The 22,704-nt window shown below is 40.9% G+C and overlaps 1 protein-coding gene across 1 annotated transcript in view; it reads left to right on the forward strand.

Annotated features, from left to right (window-relative positions):
* EGFLAM (EGF like, fibronectin type III and laminin G domains) overlaps positions 1-22,704 on the forward strand; it is a 120,166-nt gene that overhangs the window by 65,281 nt on the left and 32,181 nt on the right. Inside the window, exons 8-15 of the mRNA XM_090037966.1 lie at positions 4,705-4,820; positions 5,080-5,422; positions 8,092-8,192; positions 9,174-9,274; positions 10,283-10,427; positions 14,403-14,592; positions 18,606-18,731; positions 19,748-19,991. Coding sequence (XP_089894092.1) covers positions 4,705-4,820; positions 5,080-5,422; positions 8,092-8,192; positions 9,174-9,274; positions 10,283-10,427; positions 14,403-14,592; positions 18,606-18,731; positions 19,748-19,991 — 1,366 coding nt within the window. The remainder of the gene's footprint in view (positions 1-4,704; positions 4,821-5,079; positions 5,423-8,091; positions 8,193-9,173; positions 9,275-10,282; positions 10,428-14,402; positions 14,593-18,605; positions 18,732-19,747; positions 19,992-22,704) is intronic.

Here is a 22,704-nt window from a genome sequence, read left to right on the forward strand (position 1 = left end):
CTCTAGTCATTGTTTTGGTATTTGCAAAACACCACTTTGTCTAATTATTGTTGATTTGCCACCTAGTATGCAGTGAGTTATCCACTAGAGCTATGCAGTGTTCCTATGACATAGGAACTTCGTTGGTTCTTTTAAAAATACCCACTTAGCTTCCCTGTTTTCTACTTATTTTATTTATGTTGCATCATGTTGTATGTAGGAATCATGTCACATCATATGACCCAAGAGGGAATATGATGCAACCTAATATGAAATGAAAACACTGAGTCTCATCCTGACGTGAGTATTCACCCATACCAATCTAGACAAAGCAAGATGAGGATATACCTCCTAGGTTTTGCTCTTGTCCTTACAAGTGAATAAATTCTTTATCTGAGTTCATTTGCAAGTCAGCAAGGAGGGTCACATTGCATTTGTGCTGCCTGCAACTACTTAGTTGTTCACCAAACTTTTTATGTTCATATGAACAAACCCTCTTCAACTTTTCCTTATGATTTTAGCTTGAAAACTGAGTTCCTGCTTCTTAAACTAGGTTTGGCTCTGATCCTGGAGCATACTCAGGCTCCTGTTAATCACTGGGAGATTTGCCAAATAATTTGGTCCTGTATAGGAGGGTCAGATAGGTGAAGGAAGGAATTTCAGAAAGCCCAAGAAGCTTGTGAATATGGGGACACCTTCTGAAGATGTTTCTGTCCCAGAAATGCCAAATTTACACATCCTCCCATTTAATAAAATGACAGCCACTATACTAGCCCAAAGTCCTCTGAAGAAAGGCCTCAGTTATATGAAACACATCTTTTATCTGTCCACATGCTTGAATGTTGTGCCAGCAAAATTCAAAATGACAAAGAGGTGTTGTCTAGTTTAAAATAGCAGGTGAAAATCCTCTGTTCATTGCTTTGTGTCAGCATTCAATTAATGGGAAAAAAGGAAAATTCTGCTCTTAGAGCTGTCCATCTCCCTTAATTTAGTGGGCTAATTTTGTTTTCATTTGGAGTGTGCCATTCAGTAGTAACTCCATTGAAGTTGGGGGAGTTCACTAGTGTCAAGCTGACCTGGAATCAAAATCATATATGGCTTACATATATGGGGACAGATTTGGGCTTTTAATATTTTGTCATAGCTATGGTATCAGAAAGAAGATTGCTTTCCTTGCTCTAGCTTTTTTAGCAGTCTGATGCAACCACCCATACTCAACTGAAAATCCAGTTAAAATCAGAGGAAAATCTGCTTGATAAAAGGATTGGACATGGTGGATCTGGCTTTTAACAAATATGACTTCTGGTGTTTTACCTCAGAATTAGAAAATTCATGTTCCATATTTTACGTCAGAGATCTGATTATGCTTTCCTTGTCACATCACCAGTCTTGTATAGTCCTGTTGATCCACGTTTTATTCCTTTCCACTTCTTGGTCCCCAGCTTCCTGGCCTGTGTTCCAATCAACAAATCAGAGGTATTAACTGAAAGAATTATGTTGGCTTTGACAGAGAAAGCACATAAACACCTTTCTTAGAGAGTATATCAGCCCCTGGTGATATTAAAGAGTTGACATAAAGGCTAAGGTATTCTTGTGGGCTGAGCTTTCCTCCATCCACTGTGAGCTGGTGAGAATATTGGCTCAATTTCATTCAAACCACTCTTCAATAATCTGCAGGTTTAAATGATAATGTCACTGTTGTGGCTATTCTTATTTTCCTTATTTTTCTGCACACCGTGAGAGTCTGTTCTGGAAACGCATACATTTCATGAAATATAATTTGCCATAACTGTTGACGTGGGGAAGAGGGCCATTCATCTTTTAATCTTTTCCTGACATGAAAGCAGCATAACTACCTGATTGTACTACTTGTCTCCTCCACATGAAAGTGGGATTGGGACCAATCTCTACTGTCTCTCTCTTTAACTGTAGTAATCATTACCTATGCATATACAGGCACTGAAAGCAATGTGAATCCAAGGCCACTCCAATCCTTTCAGAAATTTACATGGAGGGCTCGTGGAGGGCCAGTTAGCCTTGAAGATTTACCAAAATATTTAGAGCGTAGGTTATATTTTAAACTCTAGAACTCCACGGTTAATCTGTAATTTATGTCAGATACTTCCAGTTAACATGAGGCTCATATGTCATCTTATGTTATGTTCAATATGTATGGATAGCACAGGATTAAAAAAAAGTCTTGCAGCTTTTTTATAATGGAATGGCAGATTGTTTTGGCTGAAAGAACAGATGCCTCATTATCTTTGTAAAAATGCTTCCTAATTGTGCTGTGCGCTAATATAATGGATCCCATCCAGAGGTAAAACTGGTAGGACGTAGTGTAGTGTGAATCTGTTTAGCAAAAGAGCAACAAGTGCATATACCTGGCACACACATGTTGGCTTTCATAACTGTCTGCAGCAAAAATGCCTGGTTTGCAGTTGTGGCAGTGGAAGAAAAAGGAAAAGACAGACAGTGCACCTGCACTTGTGCAGTTATTGTCTGCACACCTTAAGCACTTAGCACTTTCCCCTATTGCAATAAGAGATGTCAACCAGTCAGATAAGCACAAATGGCCTGATAATCCTGAGTCCTTATGCTTACACTGTACCTTCTGCAAGTCCATTCAGCCTTGCCATTTTTTATTAGTTCCATCACTTTTCTCAGTGGTGGTAGTGAAGGACTCAGTGCTGTAAAATGGTTGGGTTTTCTTTTAGGTGGTTGACTGTCCCTGGTCCTGTCCTGTCCTTCAGCAGGTGTTCTTTGGCTAGAGAGACTTTGTACCCATTCACTTCGTAACAGGAATTGCATCTTGACGTACAGAGATGGCACATGCAGCTCTGAAAAGCTGAAATCAGCAGGCAGATGTGTTCAGCCCACACAGTTGGCAAAGCAAGTCATGGTACGACTAGTTTCAGTGATCACTTAGCACCATGTCTGGCATGGCAGGTGTGTGCAGAAGGCTACATATAAAACACCATGGAACCAGTTACTTGTGCAAAGTTATTATATTATGGAAAGCACAAAACCAAATACTTTGGTTTATTGTTTTTCACATCTTTTAAACCAGTGTTGTTCAAATGCTGTGGCCAGGGGACTGCCTTTTATACCAGCATACAGCACGGGCCACCTGGAGACCTGCAGGACCTTACTTGCTGTGTGCCAGCTGGAGCAGTGGCCACTTGTCTTGTAGGCCTCATGTTAAGTACTCATGAACCACATATGACACATCAGCCATCAGTTAGATGCCCCTAATTTAAACCGTTGCTGAAAATGCAGGGATATTTAGAAGTGTTCTTAAGGGGTTTGTTCCACCCAAGTGAACCTATTCCGTCCTGCTCTAGTCCTTAAAAAACATTATTGCCTTGCTTTTGTAAAAGGCCATCATTTTATCCTTAGGACTAAGGGCCATGTTGCACATTCTTTTTAGAACTTTTATTAACTGCACTTAAAACCAGGGTATCCATGAGTTTAAACAGTAAAACATATGCTAGGTGCTGTGGAGGAGTAGCTCCAGATCATATTAAGTAATACATGTTCAGCTATTGTCGGACCATTTTTTGAAGGTGATGCAAACACAGGTCATTGATTGTCGCAAGGCACAGGAGTCTTGAACCAGCTCCTGTGGGTGCTGGGATCAACAGGGTGCTGGGATCAACAGTCGGCTGATTGTTGGTCTGTGGCCCCTGCCAGCACTGCACCAGTCTTGAACCAGCCCCCATATCTTTCTTTGCTAGCAGCAGAGATGTGACACCCCACAGATCCAGCAGCAGGAACACCACCCTCATCCAGACTCAGCTCCATGTGCTTCTTTCCACTTGCCATCAGCAGCAAAGACCTGGTGCCAGGGGCAGGTGCTCCTTAGCTAGGTAGTGCTGGGCACACAGTGGAGGTGGCTTAGGCTCTCAGCATGGTGACAGCATGTTCTCATGGCCAGATGTGCAAGCTGTGGTGCCCAGCACTGGGGTCAGTATTAGGGCAGAGGGTACAGCCAGCCTTCTCCAGCTGTCCTGAGTGAGCAGTGATCATAGTAAGCATTACCATGTGACTGCTCAGAACATGTTCTAAACCTTTAATATGCCAGTACTTCCTGCATCTCAGATAAAAAACACATGCTAAGTGTTCCATGCAACAAAGCCCTAAGTCACAGGAGGTAATGGGAAGGAGGAAGAGGACCCTTCTACCTTTTGCGTTAATGGTTTTTCAGGGTGGAACAGAAGCATGCATAGGTGCCAAAGTGCACTTAGTGTACCTGAAAGATGGCATGGGATCTAGCATGTAATGCCATTTCTGTTCATTATTTTTGGCTAAAATAACGTGTAAGAGTCTCACTGTTTGTTTAGCATCACCCTAAATATATTAAAACTTAAATTCTTCCATGTAAAGTGTTGCTACAAGGAAGTTTTTAAGCCCCCAGTATGCTGAGTAATAGACCATGTAGTAACAATTAGGAAGCATTTGGTCTGTGAAACAATATTAATGTAGGGTCCACCTTGAAAGAGTTAATCATAGTACAGCATCATATTGTTTCTTATTTTTGTTTTTTTATGTAGTAACTCTATGGTAAATGTTCCACATTGAGGCTGAGGTATTGAGTAATGATTTAAAATGAATGCCAGCACCACCTGTATTCTTAGTTCAAGCTTAAGCTGCTGTGGAAATTGTAGCTGTGAGCTGAAAGGAAAAAATATATGTGAACTGAATTGGCCACCTATGTCTCTACAGGTTCAGGGGAGTTAGGAAGTGGCAGCTACGGACATCGATACATCACAGATACTGTAAGCAGTGATGATGATGGATTTGAAATTGATGATTCAGACTACGACATTTACATTGAAGAGGTAAAGTCAGAGGTTCCACTTTGGCTCTTTTGTTGATTGTTTTAGAAGAATTTTGTATTTGCTTCTGTTGGAAAACTTGCACATAATCATACGTACATAGATACGGTAGAAGTACTTGGTTTATGCTGTTCTCTTCATTTAGGATTAATTTGTTTTCTCAGACAGACTTCCTAAGAGATGTAGTTTTTGTTTCTATGTAATATGATTATTTTGTAGCTGTTATATGTATTGAACTTAATTCTCTTTCATCTTACTTTAGCTCAGACCACTTCCTGCTATCAAAGGAGGCAACAGGAAGTTTTTGGTTGAAACCAAGGTCTCTCCAGGATCTAATTCAAGGCTCCTTCCCAGGCTAATTACAACCACCTCACGTCCTATTACTTCAGTGGCAACAACTACACTTCCCATTCCCACAACAACAGCTAGCACTACTACCATAAAGGCAACAAGAAGGACTGGCCCAGCTTCAGCAGTACAGCACTTTGATCTTTCCTGTGATGAAACCGTCTGCTCTGCTGACAGCTTCTGTGTTGATGATTATGATCTGGGTGCTACTCGATGTCATTGTAACTTGGGAAAAGGAGGAGAGACATGCACAGAAGGTGGGATTACAATATATAATAAGTATTGATGGGTCTGCGGAATTGTTTCTCTAATTGGCTCCCAGCTCCAGTTTCGCTTTGGGAGACTGGTCAAGATTTACAGCTTGGCAACTCATGTTGCTTGCATGTTGATGATGATGTGCAGCCTCTGCCATGATGTTGCAACTAATGTAAACTAATGAACTGCTTGGAGTTAGATTTCTCTTTTGTTCTTGGGTTATCTGAAGTGGCATAGCAAACCAACAAAAATACTTTAATTTAAATGCAGATTGGTATCATCAGGGCCCTAAATGTAAGAGCAGCTTCTCCCTCCATTCAGACACCAGCTGCCTTGCTTCCCTCCCTTCTACCACACCAGGCATGGAGGAGTGACTTTTAAGAAACAGAGAGAATGTTTTCATTTAGTGACCTGAGCAATCATCTAGTTCCCTAACCAGCTCCCTTCCTCACCAACAGCAGGCTTCTCTATAGGCAGTACATCCATAATTGGGGGTACTATGGGTAGTGTCCTCATTGTTTCACTAAGGGAGAGTCATTCAGAGATAATGACCCTTGATGACTTTGTCACAGCTATCCAGACACAGCTTTCCCACCAAGTGCCAAGTTCTTTCTAACAAAACCAGCTTTCACAGTTCCAGAGAAAGGTCACAAACAAACGGGTGCCCACAAGTCAAAAATTAAATCCATAAATTGACATCATTGTAACCTCTAGTCTGGTACTTTGGCAGCAGTACTTACCATCCACATGGTTAACATGTATTTTATTTTTGGATGTGGAAAGTGCTATATACTGTCAGTGGTAAATACTGTTATCATTACTTGTTCAGTTTCATGGAACTGGATGAAAGCCTGGTCCACACTACAGAATTTTACCACTAGCACTTGGGTTGTGCTATCAAATGTGAATTAAGAGCTCTCATGGGGGGGTGGTACACTTTTCCCTGTTGAGCTCTCATGGCGAGAGCTACACTTTTCCCTGCTACTGTAACGGACTCATGCAGAACTGCCAGAAGCTGTGCAGATTGAAAGCACTCTGGTGGCTTCTGTGTCAGCTGCTGTCTGCTGGCAGAAGTTCTTGGATCAGAAGCAGCCTACTATAGACAGAGCCAAGACTTTGAGCTTCTTTCTCTTGAAACACCACAATAGAGTACTTTGTGTGCAAGATTTGGCTGCAGATTTCTTATACAGGTGTCACTTCTGGAGTCATGGCACAGTGTGTTGCACGAGTTAGTTGATTACGTTTGCTTTTACTTCAGTAAATAGCAACAATTCTTGGGGAAAGAGAATTTTGTTTTGCAAAGCAACTGTTATGACAGAAGAAGGAGCCTCCTATAGATGTAATTTTTGTCCTTACTCCCTGAGCCTGCAATGTTAAGCATTTCTCATTAACATTACATAATTATATAGAACTGGTGGGGCTGGATATGGTAATTGGAGTCTTGAATCAATACTTTTACTGGAGCATTTATTCCTTGGTTTCTTCATCGGCACCATGCTATACTGCGCAGAAGTGAACTCCTCTTTAGCTGTCAGCACTGTATATTAAATGGTGTGCTAAACAGCCTGGAGACATGCCTCTTCCACTTTATTCTTGTCAGTCTTATAGTTCTCTTTGGTGGACCACTAATATAATCAAGCCTATTTATGGCCAATGCTTATTGTGATTGAGTTTTCATCAGTTAATTAATCTGTGCTTTAGCCTTGCTCAGTTTTATATGACAGCTTTGTTAGCCCCAGTCTAACATTTATCTTGTTTTTTTGTACTATGGCTATAAAACTTGTATAATTCATGTAATTGCACCTATGTACAAATGGGAATGAAAAATCCACACAGAACACAAGTAATCAAGAAAAATTGGACCCTCTATTCCTTCTTTCACATTAGCTTTATTACTCATACAGAGAATATATCCCTCTCCTGAGAGATGGTTGGGGAATCCTTCACAAGCTCTAGGGGAAGAGATTTCAAGTGAGTTCTTTGCAGTCTTATATCTGCCGTCTTCTGGGTTGACATAAATGAGAGATATCTGAGAGCTGATATACCAGCTCTTAACAAGCATTATGGGATAGCCAGGATGTAGGAATGTCATGGCCATACTTTTTCCTCTGAGCCCTACCCTTAAGTTAGTCAGAAGGACATGGTCGTTTTCTATGAGTTGTTACGCTAGTCTGAATCACCAAGGACTCTGTCTAGGTGTACCAGCTTTAGAGCAGCTTTTCACTGCAAAGCTAACCCTAAACAGCCAGGGATCTGGCCTGATATATATTTCCAACATATGCTGTTATGCTTCTTGAAAAGGAAAAATGCCTTGTTCTTTCTGTGTTTAACATTTAACAAGAAGAATTAAGTCTAGCCAAGTTCTGTGTCAGTAATCCCAGCAAAATTCTGGAGGAAACTTTTTACTGAAGCCACTGATGAGACCTAGAGACTTCCAAATCTGGTTAAGACTGTGCACCAGAGTCTTAACCAGGGCATTAGTTCTGAAAGGGAATTTGGAGGGGGAGAAGAAAGAACAGGTTGACTGGTTGTTCACAGTTGCTGACTAATAGTTGTCTCTAGAGGAGCTCTATTTTGCATTTTCACCTGATGTTATCTAGTGCTAAATGTGTATATTGATTTTATATTGGATAAAACTGCTCAACAACAAGCTCTTTTCTTTGCCTTCCAGATATTATCATCCAGTATCCTCAGTTCTCTGGCTATTCATACATCACCTTTGAACCACTGAAAAATTCCTATCAGACGTTCCAAATTACCCTTGAATTTAGAGTAAGTTTAAGCAGTCTCAAACTCAGAAGCCATCTTTAAATGTTATTTCTTTACACAGGTGGGAAAAATGCACAATGGAATGGTAATTAAATTCAATATTTTATGCTGCAAGATTGATATTGAAGTGGGTTTATCCACAGTCCTCTTAAAATATGGGTTCACATCCCACAAATAAAAATGCATTTGATAAGCTCAACCTAAGATTTTTTTTTCCCCTCACATTGTTTGTCATCTGTGTTTAGTAAAGGTCCTGGAAATAAGTGTTGAGGAGTTGCAAATTAGTGGTGACACTACCTTGAGAGAGTTCTGATTAAATAAGTGAACTTCAGCCTGAAATATGGCTGATTTTTTTTTTTTTTGTACATTTCCGTCTATTCAAAAGTGTCTTGTATCATGCAAGCTACTTATGGACCTCTGATCATCTCATTTCACAGAGGAATAGCAGTCTCTCTTGCTTTTACAAATTACATTAATCTGTAAAGATCAAAATCTTATTTGCTGCTTCTTCTACTGTGTATATATCATTATGGGTTGTTTTCTTTCACTGAAATAATAGATACCAGCCAGTGATGGCAAGATCACTTATACCACTAGTATGATTTAGTAGCGCTTTTTCTATGTTCATTCATTTGTGCTATTTATTATGGACACACTGGTAGTGCCACCTGTTGTTAAGGCTGCCCAGTGCTTTCCATGAATAAATAAGAATGTGCGTACCTGTTCCTTCATACTGTGATAGTTTAAATAGAAAAGGTGGGTCAAAAGCTAAACAATTCTCATAAAACTGATTTTTTGAGGTTTATATCCATATGGGATTTGGAATTGAGACACCAGATTTTCAGTTTGCAAGTGAAAATTCTGTCCAGAAGATTTGTCTGTCTCTCAAACAGATGATTAGTTCCTGCTCTATTGTCATTGCTGCATTTACTTTCTGGAAGTGAGGCTGAACTTTGTCTTTCCATGTTGATACTGTGATCACAGGCTGAAGCAGAGGACGGTTTGCTGCTGTATTGTGGAGAGAATGAACATGGACACGGTGATTTCATGTCACTGGCAATAATCCGGTCCAATGTTCACTTCAGGTAAGGTAACAAACGTTACTGCCCTTTCAGAGGTCTCCACCCCAACCTCCTCCAACTCTTATGAGTAGAAGAAAGGAAAGGGGATCTGAAGGTCTTATAATTGCCTAACAGAAGTTTCCCTCAGCTCAGTCAGTAAAAGTCAGGCAGCTCAGCTTATGGGTGAGGATTTCTTCATAAAAGAAGAATCTGCTAAGGATTTCTTCATAAAATGAACATTTGTTATAGTTTATCAAGGGCAGAAAAGTCTGTGGGCCACAATGCTGTATGAGTTTATTACAATTAGTTACAATTAGTTTCTTTACTTCACAATGAATATAACCTCAAGAACATGTATTAAAAAGGGAATCTAGTTGGGAGCACAATTTTTTTCTCTGCAGAGATTGAGGTTGGGACTGGGGGCGGGGAGATGGAGGCACGTTAAAGAGAAAGAAGGAAAGAGTCATAGATTGCTGTGCTCCATATACAAGCATCATTTGAGATAATTTCTGGGGAAAATTGCTATAAAGATGTGGTAAAATAAAAGGGAATGATATATCTTGATGCTGTTTCTGTTCTCTTTCACATTCTGGACATGTTCAGCTTTGTATGGGCTGCTGTTGAGGCCTCCTTGTCAATCAGCATTGAAAGATTTGAGTTTCCCAGTATTATTAATATAGTACTGGCTCTCACCAGAGAGCTAGGAAAATTCCCAAGAGAAATTACTGTGATCGCAGTAACTCAGATTCTAATACTCTGCATCTTGAAACCATTTCAAATCATCTGCAGGCTTCACAATATACTCTGTATTGCCAGAGGATGCAAAATCTTCTCCATAGTAGACGAAAACTGAATTTAAAAAGTTTAGAACTTTAAAAGATACTTTATCGTCACTAAAACAGTCCAGATGTTGGTCATTTATCTAATTTTTATATAGCTTTTTAACATGAAAGGAGCAACAAAGAGGCTTTCAGAAGAGAAAAGACTCTTCTTAATGTGGAAAAAAGATTCGGTTATTTATTTCTCTTGCAGGTTCAATTGTGGCACTGGGGTTGCAGTCATCATGAGTGAAAACAAAATCAAATTGGGCAACTGGCACAGTGTCACTGTGTTCAGAGACGGACTGAATGGCTGGCTTAAACTGGATGAGGACACTCCAGTCACAGGTAAATCTCAGGTAAGTAATTCTGTACCTAGAGTTCAGCCATGGCTGTCTGTACATTTTGATGTCATTTGTTCCTGCCAGTGACAGCGTTATGAGATAATAGTTTAAATTAAATATGTAAAAGTGTCATGTCTTTACCAGCAATGGGACATTTAAAGGGACAAGAAACAATTTATACAAAGTTCTGCCAGATTGGTAGTCACATAATTCAACCAAGACAGAAAAATGTCTATGCACTGAATATTTAAAAGGCCTTGACTATCTCATTGTATCATCCTATTGGCTAACTACCTTTCTGCCAGCATACCACATATGTGCTTCTTATAGATGTCTCACTGGGGCAATTGCTGCTCTCTGCTATGTCTTTCCTGTCTAGGTCTCACAGATCCCAGCTCTGCTCCTGCTGCCTAGCTAGGAAAGAGACTGTACACACAAACATAACCATCCAAGGGCCTCAAGGACAATGGGGTAAAACACAGTAGTATTTTAATGAAATAAAATTAAAAATAAATAGTGTTAGTAGAAAGTACGTGGCATTATGAAAGAGTATTAAAATATCTAGGAGTGGATTAAAAAGAAAATAATAGAAAGATGCAGTTAGGAGTATAGTATGAGCAGTTGTCATGCAGCTAGTGATATAGGGTCAAATTCTGCCCTAATACCACTGTTATCTGGAGTGATGTCAAGTGACATAGACAAGAAGTACTATTACAACCAAGATGTCTTGACTTGGAAGCATGACATAGGAAGCATAACAAAAGAAAAATTAAGGTAGCTGGCATGGACAGTTTAGCTATCTCATCTCTCTACTTCTGCTCTTCCATGGCAGCCACCACTAGCACACACCATAGCATTCCATCATAATGGAGCCATTTTTGGGTCATTTCTGGATGTTATTCCATGAGATATGGTATTTGGGATGTATTTATAAGCTTTGAGAGTGGTATTTCATTACAACCCCCCCAGGGGTCTATCTACAATTGAAAGGTTTTTTACTGTAGCTATGATGGAATGGATACATTGAAAACTACTCCCTAGCATAGTGCTCGTATACCAGTGAAAAAATATGTGTACTGGCCTAATTTTATTTCCACTTGGGACTTCTAAACTAAATTATATTGGTATAAAGCATGTTATACATGTAGAACTATACTTATACTATTGATTTTACCAGCATACCTAAGTCAGCAAAAAATCACACCTTTTGTCAACAGATTGGTAAGAATCTAGGGCACCAGTCCTGGGCACTGATTTAGTGGACCCAACAGTACCACCCCAACTGCTTGTCAGCCATGTTAGTCTTGGGACAATGCTGGGAGATAACATGTTTCCAGACTCTCTGTCTTCCTGCAGCGACTGGCTGCATGGGGCCAAGTGGCATTTCCAGCAGCCATTCAAGCAGCTGTTCTGCCATGGGCCATGGGAGTGCTCCCTCTCAGCCTTTGGTTAGTTTGGAACAGTGCAGGGCTTAGGGAGTGACACCTTTCCCTGCCCTCTGGGCTACAGTTGGCTGGCAGGGGGAGCATGGAGGTGAGTGCTGTTTCCCACCACCCCACTTGATGCTCAGAATAAAGATACAGGCAGGGACCCTGGGAGCACAGGGTCAGGAAGAGAACACTGGGATCTGCTGGGAGACAGGAACATACAGACAGAGACTCCCTTCACCCCCATCCTCACTCTCCAGGGCTCCATAACATCTCTGCCCAGGGCACTGAAATTTCTAGTTATGCCTTTTATCACTACAGAGAAGAATTGGAATAGCGTACTGAGAGAAAAAATAACCCTGAGGACTGAAGTACTAGAAGTGGGATGAGATGTAATAATATAAAGTAGGTGCATCTACATGAGACGTTTACTGCACAGTTGACCAATTAACTGTGCAGTAAATGTTGCACAACTACACACACCCCTGGTTAGGCTGGATTAAATTAATTTACTCTGCAGCAGGATACTATTGGTAAATACAAGTACTATCCTGCTGTGGAATTAAAAACTCCACAGCAGCACATGTGTAGATGATGCCTCAACTGGTTGGGTCACGAGGGTGCTTCAGTGAGGGGGCTGCATGTTGGCTAGCTTCACAATGAAGCACCCTTTATTCCCCAGCCAGTCCTTCCACAACACATTAAACCAGGGAAGAGGAGCCCTGGGCTGGTAGGTGGACCCCGCCAGTCCTCTGCCAGCCAGGGCTGCTCCGACATGGCTCAACATGCTGCATGTGAATAAACTCTGGGGTGCAATAAGCTCTGTAGTTTATTCATGCAAATTAATTGCACGTGTAGACATGCATTGTGTGAAGTTACGTGAGTAATGGCAAGAATTTATGTTATTAATTAAAAGCTCATCAGTTGGAAACAGCTGAAGAGAAGGAGGAGCTCTGTGTCCTAATTCAGGAGTATTCAACATTTTCTGGGTCATAATGACCAACCCCAAGTTGAAGGTTGGGGGTGAGCGCTAGGACCCTGCTACCATCATTGCTTGTCTCCCTGGCAGTGCATGGAAAGCACCCATAGCCATTATTCATTCCCATGATGGCATGGGGAAAGGACCTGCAGAAGACCCCCCTCCTCTGCCACCAAATGCCACAAATGCTGCCAAAGCCCCATGTCTGCAGACTGGATCTGGCCCATGGGCCATAAGTTGCCAACCAATGTCCTAATTGATGCAAGGTTGATTGTGAGCCATCTCAATGTGATGGGGATATGAAAAAGGCAAATATAGTCTTACAATGTATCAGCTCGATATATTTTTAGCAAATCCATTGAAGTGTTGTGCAAGGCAGTGGTTAGACCAGGAGGTGCAGAAAGGACTAGTAGAATGACTAGGGAAATGGAAGATCCATCCTACAAGAGGAGATGGAGGGTATGTGCACATTGTATGTTCTAGAGTGGCATAGAAATGTTCAGGGTAACTATAGTCACAGTAGCGCAATAGTACATGGGTGAATTTACTCAGCTTGTATAGTGCTATTTCAAGTATCTCAACACTGCCCTGAAGTATGTAGTATAGATGTACCCTAAGATACTTTGCCTTCCTTAGCCTAAGAAAAAAAGGCAGAGAGGGAATATGATTGTTTTCTATAAATAGATTTGGACATGTATGCCAGGAAGGCAGGAGAACTATTTAAACTAGAAAAGAATATGCTGCACAGGAAGAACACATGGTTTATAAACTGGATATCAATAAATGTAGGCTGGGATTTAGAACAAGAATTTAACTATTTGAGAAGTGAGGTTCTGGAACAGCCTTCATGGAGTAAGAAGGGAAAAAACCCCTGACTAAGATGATTAGTTTATGGAAAGGATTACATGATGTGACTGCCTGCAATTACAGGGGATTAGATTCAGTGACTCGGGAGATTCATTTCAGTCCCATATTCCTTGCTTACTTCCTATGTAGCATAGTTATACCAGTAGTATTTTCTAATGTAGACCAGACCTAAGGTAATTTATCCCTGGCAAAAATAGGCATCGTTGCCCTGACTTTACTTATACAATTTATAAAATTGTTTAGGGTGTTTTTTTGTTGTTAGTATTATTGAATACCAGTGATTTCCTCAGAGTTGTCCAAAAGCCATCTGTGCCACATGGAACTTAAAATGTAATAGACGAACAGAGGAAGATAAGGCAGAAGGTAGGGCAGAGTGGCACATTGGAGACTTACTGACAGATACAAAGGAAGGAACAGCTTTAAGGCAAAGGAAGCCTTGTGGTTCCACAGTCTAAAGAAACATAACATTTTTTTACCTTTAATGAATCCAAAATCTCAAGACAAGAAATAGACATAAAAAGTAATGTTTAGAATGGTAATATTGTAGAAGGAGGGATGGATGGTGTGAAAGAACACCCAGTGAACAGGCAAAGACTGTTCTTCATGGAGGAAAAAAGATGTTATTATCTAGTATCACTTAATGAGATGCCTTTATTAGCTTATGATATGCATCACATGTGGTTTTATGTGATTCAGCAGCTCTGTTTTCCCTTCTAGGGCCAGTACAGTAAAATCACATTCCGGACACCTTTCTATCTTGGTGGTGCTCCTAGTGCATATTGGTTGGTCAGAGCAGCAGGAACCAATCGTGGCTTTCAGGGCTGTGTTCAGTCACTCATTGTCAATGGGAGGATAATTGATATGAGACCCTGGCCACTAGGGAGGGCTCTGAGTGGTGCTGATGTAGGTAAGTGCAATGTTATGAGGTTCTTTATCTATGTCAAATAAAAACAATAGGATTATTTTCTTCCAAGTGAACAATCAAAAGGCTGCATTCTGTTTTTGAGTTGAGGTGGGAGGTCTGTGGGGTTTTTTCTACAGTATTTTTCTGAAGGCCTGTACACCATTTGAATGGGAATACTGGCACACAGTACTGGCAAAATGTTCCTCATAGACATGAATATAGAAGCAAAGTGATGCTTTATATTGGTATACATAAGCTACTTTCCATGTTTGAAAGAAGCTGTACTGGTAAAAGGCCAGTGTTGTTGATGATATAACTCTTTTTATATTAACAGCTTCTTTTGTAATGGGTGTTTGTTGGGTTTGCATCTCTTCACACACCCAATTGATGCAGTTACGCCAGTAGAAATCTATAGTATAAACCTGACCTTTAAGTTTGCACTTCAAATACACCTTGATGATAAGTCCTCAGAACTCAACAACAATGAACATTTTGCCCAGAGATATCATTAGCAATTGCTGTAGGAAAAGTGGGGAAAATCAGATTTTTATCAGAATTCTTAACATAAAAAAAGTCTTCCTCTGCAAACCATGAGGGACCTCTTAATTGAGCTTTATTCTTGAAGGCTGTGTTAGCAAATGTGTTTCTTCACCAACAAACTTAACATAGTTTTCCTTCTTTGGTTCCTAATGGGCTTGAAACCTGTTAGTGACTAAATTCTACAACTTTATATGGAAGAATTACATTATTATCTGCATTATACAGATAAGGAAGTGGAGGCATGCATAATGAGTAAGTTGTATATCCATATCGCATCTATCCTTTGGGCACTTCTGTTTCAATAGGATTACAGTATGAATAGGTTTGCTTAAGGGTGCACAGTAGATCAGCAACAAGACAGGAAAAACAAACCCTCTACTTCCTGACTCTCCATCCCATACTCCAGTTAGTCATCTTTGTTTTCTTCATAGTTTTGTATTTGGAATTTAAAAAAATTATTAATGTGAAACATATAAACAGTTGCTCTTTGTGGTCTAGATAAAATGGCCAGACTTCTGTGCAATATCAAAGCAGCCTGGGAAGCAGATGCTGAAAAGAATAAGATCATGGAAGCAGAGAGAGTAATTTCACGATAGAGTGAGAACTTATGGAATTTATATATATATAGCTTAAAACCTTTCTAAAGTTTTCTGATCCTTAATCTATATTGTCTCTCGGGGCCCAGGTAGATTCATTCCCAGCCCTGAGCATTCCACACACTGTTGCCTTAACAATCAATCTCAACTAAAATAAATACTGGATATTGCCATGTGTGACTCAGAGCTGAACAACAGAACCATGATACATTCCACAGTTGTGGAGCTCGGTAGAATCTGTGCCATAAGGTGTTGCAAACAGTATGGAAAATGGAGATACAAGTGGAGATATAAAATAGTGGAGATAAAAAGTGGTGATATAAGTAACCTGGAAGTAGTTCCTCAAGTCTATTAGATTTGTTGCCTGCCAACCTTTCTTTCTGCCCTGCTTGCACTCTATATAAATCACTGATACCATATTCCTGAGAACATGGGAAAAAAGAGAAGAGAGACTGCCTTAAGTCTGTATTATTCCATCTGCCAGGTTTAAATGTCTGGCATAGGGGACATTGTTGTATGTTTTAATTATAGGGCCAAATCCTGTTAAATACAGAATTTGAACATCAAATGTACTTCAGAACTTTACTTTTAAACATAGTCCTTTGTTAAATTCAGGTGGCCACCGTCATGATTAATACTGCATTTAATAAGGGAAAAAGCCATAATGGCTGCTTAATTTGGTTCCTTTTATTGAATCTGTATATGTTCCAGGGTAATAAATAAATATTGATCTATCCAGTGCACAGAACAGGAGGAGGTCACATGCTTTGAGATACAGATTCATAGACATTAGGGCTGGAAGGGACCTCACAAGATCATCAGGTCCAGCCCCCTGCCCAAGGGACAGGAAATCAGCAGGGGTCAAATGATCCCAGCAAGCTAGGCATCCAAGTGTTTTTTTGAAAGTATCCAGAGTAGGTGCTTACCACCACTGAGGGTAGTCTATTCCAAGGCCTGATCCCTAGATATCTTTGTAATGAATTGATTTTTTTTTTATGAAGCATGTTAATTGAATTCTCCATACCTTTTTCTTTCCCTCTTGAGACCTCTCATTCACTCCTAATATTTTTCACCACTTCCTGATTATTCTGTAGTAGGACTTGGGGTTCTCAGCCAGGGGTCAGGGCCTCAATGTGCCAAGAACTAGCAAAAAGACTCCTTCCCCAGTGAGCATAAACCTAAGAGTAGTGCGGGTTTGTGTAAATTATGGAGTAACTTGTTTTTTTAAATTGCACCATGAGGATTCTGTTAACTCCTGGCTGCTGTATGTGTGTATGTAGTGGGGAAAGTGGGTTGTCTTCCTTGGAAGCATTGGATGTTGGCTGGAGCCAGAGTTGGGGATTTGGACTGGGATGTGCTAGTGCTCCTGCTGGGACTTAAACCTGGAGGTTCCTGGCTAGAGGGTCTTGTCCATCTGCTCAGGGTCAGACTGATTCCCATACTTGGAGTCCAGAAGGGATTTTACCCCATGGTTAGATCGGTATGGACTATGGGGTTTTTGCCTTTCTCTGTAGTGGGGGTGGAGGGAGGGAATCATGGCCCTTTTCCTTGGATCTCTTCAACATATAGAATCAAAATCAATGAGTTGGAAGGGACCTAGACATATCATCGAGTCCGACCCCCTGCCATGGGCAGGAAGGAGCACTGGGGGTGGCAGAGGTCATAAGACCCCAGCCAGGTGCTTATCCAGTCTCCTCTTGAAGATTTCCAGGGAAGGTGAGAGCACCACCTCTCTGGGAAGCCTATTCCAGGCTCTGGCCACCCTTACAGTGAAGTAGTTCTTCCTAATATCTTAACAACCTTTGCAGCAGCAGGATTTTAGCTTCTATGGTCCCCCTGCTTTACTTGTGGCAGGTTAGGCTGTTATATCTACCAAATTGTGGGAGTAGTTCTTGGCACGGTGGCACCTTTAATTTCACTCTTTTTACTGCTTGCATTCCCCACTCCCCAACTACTGAGTAGCCAAGAGGCAATTAATACTGTAGTTTTTGCCTCTCAGCCACTCAGTGGCAGGGGCAAGAGGGCATGTGTGCAACAAAAAGCGAGATTAAAGGCACTGCTACTCCATGAACTTCGTCCATGATTTAGGTAGGTCCCTAGTTGCATCTTGTAGTTATGTAAGGATTGACTGTAATTTTGCTACGATATTAAACAAGGGGGGATGACTGAAATACAATTCACAATTCAAATACTATAAAAAAAGAAAAAAAATTCTAGGTGAAGTGATAGTTCATCAAAGGTGTATTTTTAGTATTGAACACTTATTAAATAATATTAAAGGTTAGCTGTAAGAAGGAAATAAGGAAATCCATCCCTCTGTCAGATTCAGTACTGTTACCTCAGGGCATCTTCCTGCTCCTTACGTGGTGGAAGTAGTGATTAGAAAGCCCATATGCTGGTAATATGGATCCCCTGCAGTGCAGACAGAACAGTTAACAACTGCATACCAATTAATAAGATTAGACCTGCTGCTTAGCACCTTCAGTGCTTAGCATACTTAGCACAAACTTTGAATGAACAAAGAAGCACTTAAGATAATTGAAGTTAAACAAATCAGGGTACTTATAATGTAAACAATCTGGTGACATTTGGGGATTTTGAAATAAGCATTGTGAAGGGAGGAAAATCCTAGTCTGGTGAATGCTCAAACCGTAAGAATGTTTTCTGGTTGTATTTTTCATTGTTTTCTTTTATTTTCTGTGCCACTGAATGTTGGAATTGGACAACTTTGCTTAAAATGTGCTTCCTGTTATGCAATGTTGGAAGAGAGTTCAGTTTAATGGGAAGCAAATTGCATTTGTCATAATAGTGAATGAGTAGTGAAATAAATTCTCTTGGGTTGGCTTGTATGATAAATCAATGTTTTGATTCTGCGTTTAGGTGAATGCAGCACTGGAATTTGCGATGAAGCTTCCTGTATCAATAGTGGCACCTGCACAGCAAGTAAAGCTGATTCGTACATGTGCCTTTGCCCACTTGGATTTAAAGGCCGTCATTGTGAAGAAGGTGAGAGGAAACTAAATCATTTTTATTCCTGACTACAAATTATTTGATGTTTGGTACATTTTCTCAGTTGAATAAACGGTCCTGGATGTTATATACTTCACTCAGGAAACAGCCCTGTCTGTATTCCTCCTGAAAGTACATATATGTCATATGCTACATAATGCCGTCTAATCAGAGGGTAATGAATGCTCTGTGTGTGTATGTGTAATGTTTTGTATTATTATATTGCAGACTAGATTGTGCCTGGACCTTACACTGGGGAGTGGATAACACTCCATACTCCCTTTGATGCCTGCACAGGACCACTTGAAGTGCAGACAGCCCCTCCCGGTTCATGTTCCCTGCCATGCTAGCCACTCTGAGGGGGGAGGGAAAGAAAACATTGTGTCTAGGAGTTGCAAGTGGCATTATAGCTAAGGGTTTGATGCAGCCCTGATTAGGCCAAGATACTGCATCAAAACAGGTGCAGCCCAGGCATTTACATACTAAACTTAAATAGCAGTTAGGTTGAATTTAGCTGCACTTGTTCAATGTGGGACATCGATCTTGGTTGTCTGCAAGGTCTGGATTTGATGTGGCACAAAAGGCTGTGATGCATATTAAATTGGTAATCTGTTTTTAGCCACAGTCTCCAAGAGAGATGATGCTTCCTGCAGCTTTTCTTGAGAAAGCTGTAGCTTTGTCCTTAACAGAGGGCTGTAGCTGTAGCTGTAGCCCTTAATGGAGACCTGCACCATGAATATACAAATCCAACTCTGCTGTTTGACTGACTCTTATTCCCTTGAGCAGTGTAAAAAGATCACTTTTTTCTTTGTTATCAATACAAGGCCTCCTGCTCTCTAATTTATATTTTATATCATAATACACTATAAAATATGTAATAATTGTCCAATACACATCTTTGGAAGAAAGACATAGAACAAAGAGAACTTTGTAAAATTGGTTAGTGAGATGAGTCCATGAAACATGGACTCTAAGTGCCTCAAATGACCTCCTTCTGTATTCTGGATTTTCAGCATTTGCTTTGGTCATACCTCAATTCAACATGTCTTTGAGGTCATTTGCTACCACACCCTGGCCATTGGAACCACAGAACTATCTTTCCTTCATGGAGTTTGAGGTGATGTTTTGCCCTGATTCAGAGAATGGTGTCCTCTTGTACAGCTATGACACTGACAGCAAAGACTTCCTGTCCATTAACATGGTGGCTGGCTACGTGGAGTTCAGATTTGACTGTGGTTCAGGAACAGCTGTAATCAGGTAAATATGATGTGTAGTACTTCCCTTCCGGCAATATCACAAGAAAAATGTAAGCGAGGAAGAGCCAATAGAAAAGATGGTATTGACTCCTAGCAATACCCAGAGATGGCTAATTCTTCTAAGGAAAGCGTTGAAGCTCTAACTGTGTCTAACTGTGGAACACAATTCCATAGGAGAGTTTTTTCTCTACCTTTAGTTTATATCCAAAGGCATGACTTTTGAGAAATCTTATTTCCACATTACCATGTAACTGCTGTTTTTATTCACATAGAGATAACATTTTAAAAAATAGCCCTCTGCATCAATAATATTATATCACAGGAAATTAAAGAATAACACACAAGGAAACTGGAGCTATTTTACCACTGCAAGCTTAACAAATAGCCCAGTATGCGAAAATAATACACATAAAGATGTACATAATGTATGGTAATATATGCAGGCTTTATGTGTTGTTTGTCTCCTATAAATTTAGGCAAATGTGGTTACACCAAAACTAGGAGTTCTGAAATAAACTAAAGGTGAAATTGCAGAATTACTGGCAATAATATGTAACCTATCATTATAAACTGCCTCTATGCCAGATGACTGGTAGGTTGACAACATAACACCCATCTTTAAAAAGGGCTCCAGAGGTGATCCTGGGAACTACAGACTAGTGAGTGTCACTTTGACCCCTGGGAAGTTGGTGGAAACTATAATAAAGAACAAAATAATCAGTCATGTGGACAAATATGCTCTTCTGGGGAGGAGTGAACGTGGTTTTTATGAAGAGAAATTCTGCCTCACTAATCTGGAGTTATCTGAGGGTGTTAACAAGCATGTGGACAAGGGGGATCTAGTTGGCAATATATTTACACTTTCCCTCATCTAAGGCTTTAAAAGAAAAACCTGTGTTGGCACAGGATTGGAGGGAAGGTTCTTTTGTGGATTGAGAGATGATTAAAAGATAGGAAGTAAGGGGTAGAGAGCTAAATGATCACTTCTCAGGATGGTTAGAAGTCAAAAGTGGGGTCCTGCAGGGATCTGTGCTGGGCTTTATTTTGTTCAACACTTTCATCAGTAACCTGGTGAAGGATGTGCACAATGAAATCTCCAAGTTTCCAGATGATACCAAGTTTTTATGGGTAACCAATTCCCAAGCGGATGGAGGGGAGCTGCGGAAAAATCCTACCAAGCTAAGTGAGTGGGCAAAAAATGTCCTACGGATTTCAGTGTCAACAAGTGCAAAGTAATACATCTGGGAAAAAATAACCTCAACTATATGTACACAATGCTGGGTTCTGAACTATGTCTTATGACTCAGGAAAGAGACCTTGCAAACATTGTAGATAGTTCTCTAAAATATCAGCTCATGAACAATGCGTGCCATCAGAGGCTGGGGGGGCACAGCGACTGCCTGCATGTGGTGGTATCAGTGATGGGGGTATGGTGGTGGTGAGCAGGGAGCTCCCACAGGCAGCTGCAGTGGTGGGGGAGGGAAGGGAGTGGTAAGTACCAACTGGTAGTTGACGGCCAGTGCTGATCGGGGTCGGCTCACAGATGTTGTCGGTGGTGGGGGAGGAGGGGGGTGGTGGCAAGTGGTGACCACCCACAGGCACTGCCAGCAGCATCAGTGGTGCTTTTTGCAGGGGGTGCACTGCCAATCTCAGGGGGTGCACATGCACCTGTGTCCCTATGCATCGCCAATGCATCAGCTCAATGTGCAGCAGTGACCACAAAAGCCAATAAAATGTTGCCCCTTACTGAATGGAGGAAGCAACCTAGTGACAGATGATGCAGAAAAGGCTGAAATACTTGATGCCTTTTTTTATCTCAGTCTTCACAGGCAAAGTCAGCTCCAGCACTTGGCAGCACTGTCTGGAGAGGAGGTGTGCAGCCAACAGTAGTGAAAGAACAGGTTAGGGACTGTTTAGAAAAGCTGGATATGTACAAGTCTATGGGGCCAGATGCAGTGCACCCAAGGGTGCTGAAGGTTGATGTGATTGCAAAACCACTGGCCATCATCTGTGAAAACTCATGGTGATTGGGAGAGGTTCCAGATTATTGAAAAAAGGCAAACAGCACCCATCTTAGAAAGGGAATGAGGAGGATCTAGGGAACTACAGACCAGTCAGCTTTACCTCAGTCCCTGGAAAAATCATGGAGCAGGTCTTCAAGGAATCCATTTCTAAGCACTTGGAGGAGAAGGAGATTAGGAATAGTTATCATGGATTTACCAAGGGCAAGTCATGCCTGACCAACATGATTGTCTTCTACGATGAGATGACTGGCTCTGTGGATGCGAGAAGAGCAGCAGATGTGACATACTTTGACTTTAGCAAAGTTTTTGATATGGTCTCCCACAACATTATTGCAAGCAAGCTAAGGAAGTATGGGTTGAATGAATGGACTGTAAGGTGGATAGAAAACTGGCTGGATCATTGGGCTCACAAGATAGTAATCAATGACTCTGATGTCTAGTTGGCAGCTGATATCAAGTGGAGTCCCCAGAGGTCAATTCTGGGACTGGTTTTGTTTAATATCTTCATCAATGATCTCAAAGATGGGATGGCATGCATCCTCAGCACATATGCAGATGACACCAAGCTGCAGGGATATGCTGGAGCATAGGGCTGGAATTCTGAAAGACCTAGGCAAACTAGAGGATTAGACCAAAGGAAATTTCATGAAGTTCAATAAGGATAAGTGTGAAGTCCTGCACTTTGGATGG

The sequence above is a fragment of the Crocodylus siamensis genome, chromosome 3 (genome assembly GCF_052110815.1).
Source record: "Crocodylus siamensis isolate JL-2025a chromosome 3, ASM5211081v1, whole genome shotgun sequence".
NCBI classification, from domain to species: domain Eukaryota; kingdom Metazoa; phylum Chordata; order Crocodylia; family Crocodylidae; genus Crocodylus; species Crocodylus siamensis.